Here is a 1,815-nt window from a genome sequence, read left to right as displayed (position 1 = left end):
GCGTCGGCGTGCCATGTCCCCAGGCTGCCGCTGAGCCACTTGGGATACCCAAGGAATCTCCACTTGCTCCCCCCATACAAGCGTGGCTGGCTTGTCCATGGTGGTGGGACCCAGGAGCGCCTGGTCCCAGAGGAATGGGGACGTGACAGCCGTGCGGCCCCTCCGTGCCCCACTCCCCACAGGTGCCAGGGATGGAGGGGCCTTTGCCCCTGGCTCTCCCCTGGACAGACGTGGACGCGAGCTGGCCGGGCACCTCGTGGGTGGATGGAAACTTGGCCGGAGGTGCGTAAACAGCGGGTAATGATAAACGGTGTCTAGGAGGTGGTGATGGCAACACTGGCGTCGCTCTGCTCCTGCCCGCCCTGGCATCGCACATGCTGGAAGACGCGGGCTCTGCCCCACGTAGCCCTCACAGTGCTGCCGGCTGCTCTGCGCTGAGCCGCTGGCACGGGCTGAGCCGGGCCGTGTGCCACCGTCACCACCAGCGACAGGACGCAGGGACCGCGCCAATGCTGATGTAACCCACCGCCAACGCCCTGGCGGCGAGGGCGGCGCGTGCCCTGGGCAGGGCCAGGTCCCTCACGGCTGATGCTTAGATGACTCCGCCGTCACACATCCACATGATGGTGGATGTGTGCGTGGCCTCACCTCTGGTTTGGGACACCTCAGCAGCACCAGCACTGAGCCCTTCTCCTCCTCCTCTTCCTCTTGTGCAGGGGATGAAGCACCTGGCGCCAAGTGATGGAGAGCTGAGGCTGCTCCAGCATCGCCCCTCAGGCACTGTTCTCCAGCACTGCCCCGGCTTCGCTCCCCACCACACAGGCTGCTGCTCGCCCAGGGACGATGCCGAGCCTCAGGCAGGCGAGGCGGGGTGTGCCGGCGGCACGGTACCCTAGGGGCGCGTGCCCCATCCCGCCCTGGGGCCGCAGCTGACGCAGGATGCCGCAGGGTTACCCATTAACTGCAGGAATTTCTGGGGAGGAGGTGAGCGGTGAGCGGAGGCGAGGGGCAATGTGGGTCTCCTTAGACTTTGCTCTTGTCGTGCATATAAAGGGCCGCAGTGCCCCGCGGGCCACTTCGCTGGAGGGACGCGTGGATGTGGCATGTGGACATGGCGCTGCCCTGAGTGCCCGGCCAGCCCCAGGTGAGCAGGGCCCTGGGCAGGAGGGGTCCCTTCCCCATGTCCCCTCTGCCCGGGCTGCTTGCCCTTGCGGGAGCTTGCTGGTGTGGCACGGCAGTGGCCGGTGGCCCAGGGGACTTCTGGGTGATGGGATGGTCCTTCTCAGTGGTGCCAGCACCACAGGGATTCTGGGGGCTGGTAGCGGTCGGCATGGCACAGCCATCCGTGGCTCTGCCGTGGTGACACATGGCCGCCTCCCCTCAGCCTCAGCAGGAGCGATGCTGCCCTTCCAGAGGGAGAGCCCGGCCCTGCCCCGCTGCCCGGTGCGGGGAGGAAGGGTGGTGCACGGGCCCCAGTTCACCTACTGCCCCAGCCCCCAAGGTAGGTGCCCCCAGCCCTACTCCTCCTCCTCTTCCTCGCCAAGCCGGGCTCAGTTCCGCTTCTGGCCGGACCCTGGCCCGGGCGGTGCCCTGCTCTCCTCTGCAGGGGGGTCCCCGCAAGGATGGGGCCATAACACGGGTGCCCCCTCTCCCCAGCTCTGCACCGGCTGCCGGGTGCCCACACCTGCCCCTTCACCGTCGGTGCGGTGCCTTGCCCTGACCATGGCTTCCCCTGCCCTGGCTCCCCGGGGCGCCTGGGCGAGGGCAGGGAGCGGTACGAGCTGGAGGGGCTGCCCCCGCAGGGGGCCCCGCTGG

At 68.5% G+C, this 1,815-nt stretch overlaps 2 protein-coding genes across 2 annotated transcripts in view; both read left to right on the top strand.

Annotated features, from left to right (window-relative positions):
• The window catches only part of RGS14 (regulator of G-protein signaling 14), a 7,143-nt gene extending 6,401 nt beyond the window's left edge, over nt 1-742 (top strand). Inside the window, 2 exon segments of the mRNA XM_009318543.1 lie at nt 183-282; nt 717-742. Coding sequence (XP_009316818.1) covers nt 183-282; nt 717-742 — 126 coding nt within the window.
• Nucleotides 743-939: 197 nt separating this feature from the next.
• The window catches only part of SLC34A1 (solute carrier family 34 (type II sodium/phosphate contransporter), member 1), a 9,864-nt gene continuing 8,988 nt past the window's right edge, over nt 940-1,815 (top strand). The window contains exons 1-3 of the mRNA XM_009318542.1: nt 940-1,144; nt 1,385-1,501; nt 1,657-1,701. Coding sequence (XP_009316817.1) covers nt 940-1,144; nt 1,385-1,501; nt 1,657-1,701 — 367 coding nt within the window. The remainder of the gene's footprint in view (nt 1,145-1,384; nt 1,502-1,656; nt 1,702-1,815) is intronic.

The sequence above is a fragment of the Pygoscelis adeliae genome, unplaced genomic scaffold (genome assembly GCF_000699105.1).
Source record: "Pygoscelis adeliae isolate BGI_AS28 unplaced genomic scaffold, ASM69910v1 Scaffold42, whole genome shotgun sequence".
In the NCBI taxonomy this organism is placed as follows: domain Eukaryota; kingdom Metazoa; phylum Chordata; class Aves; order Sphenisciformes; family Spheniscidae; genus Pygoscelis; species Pygoscelis adeliae.
Note: the sequence above shows the minus strand (reverse complement) of the source record. Positions and strands in the feature narration are given on the sequence as shown.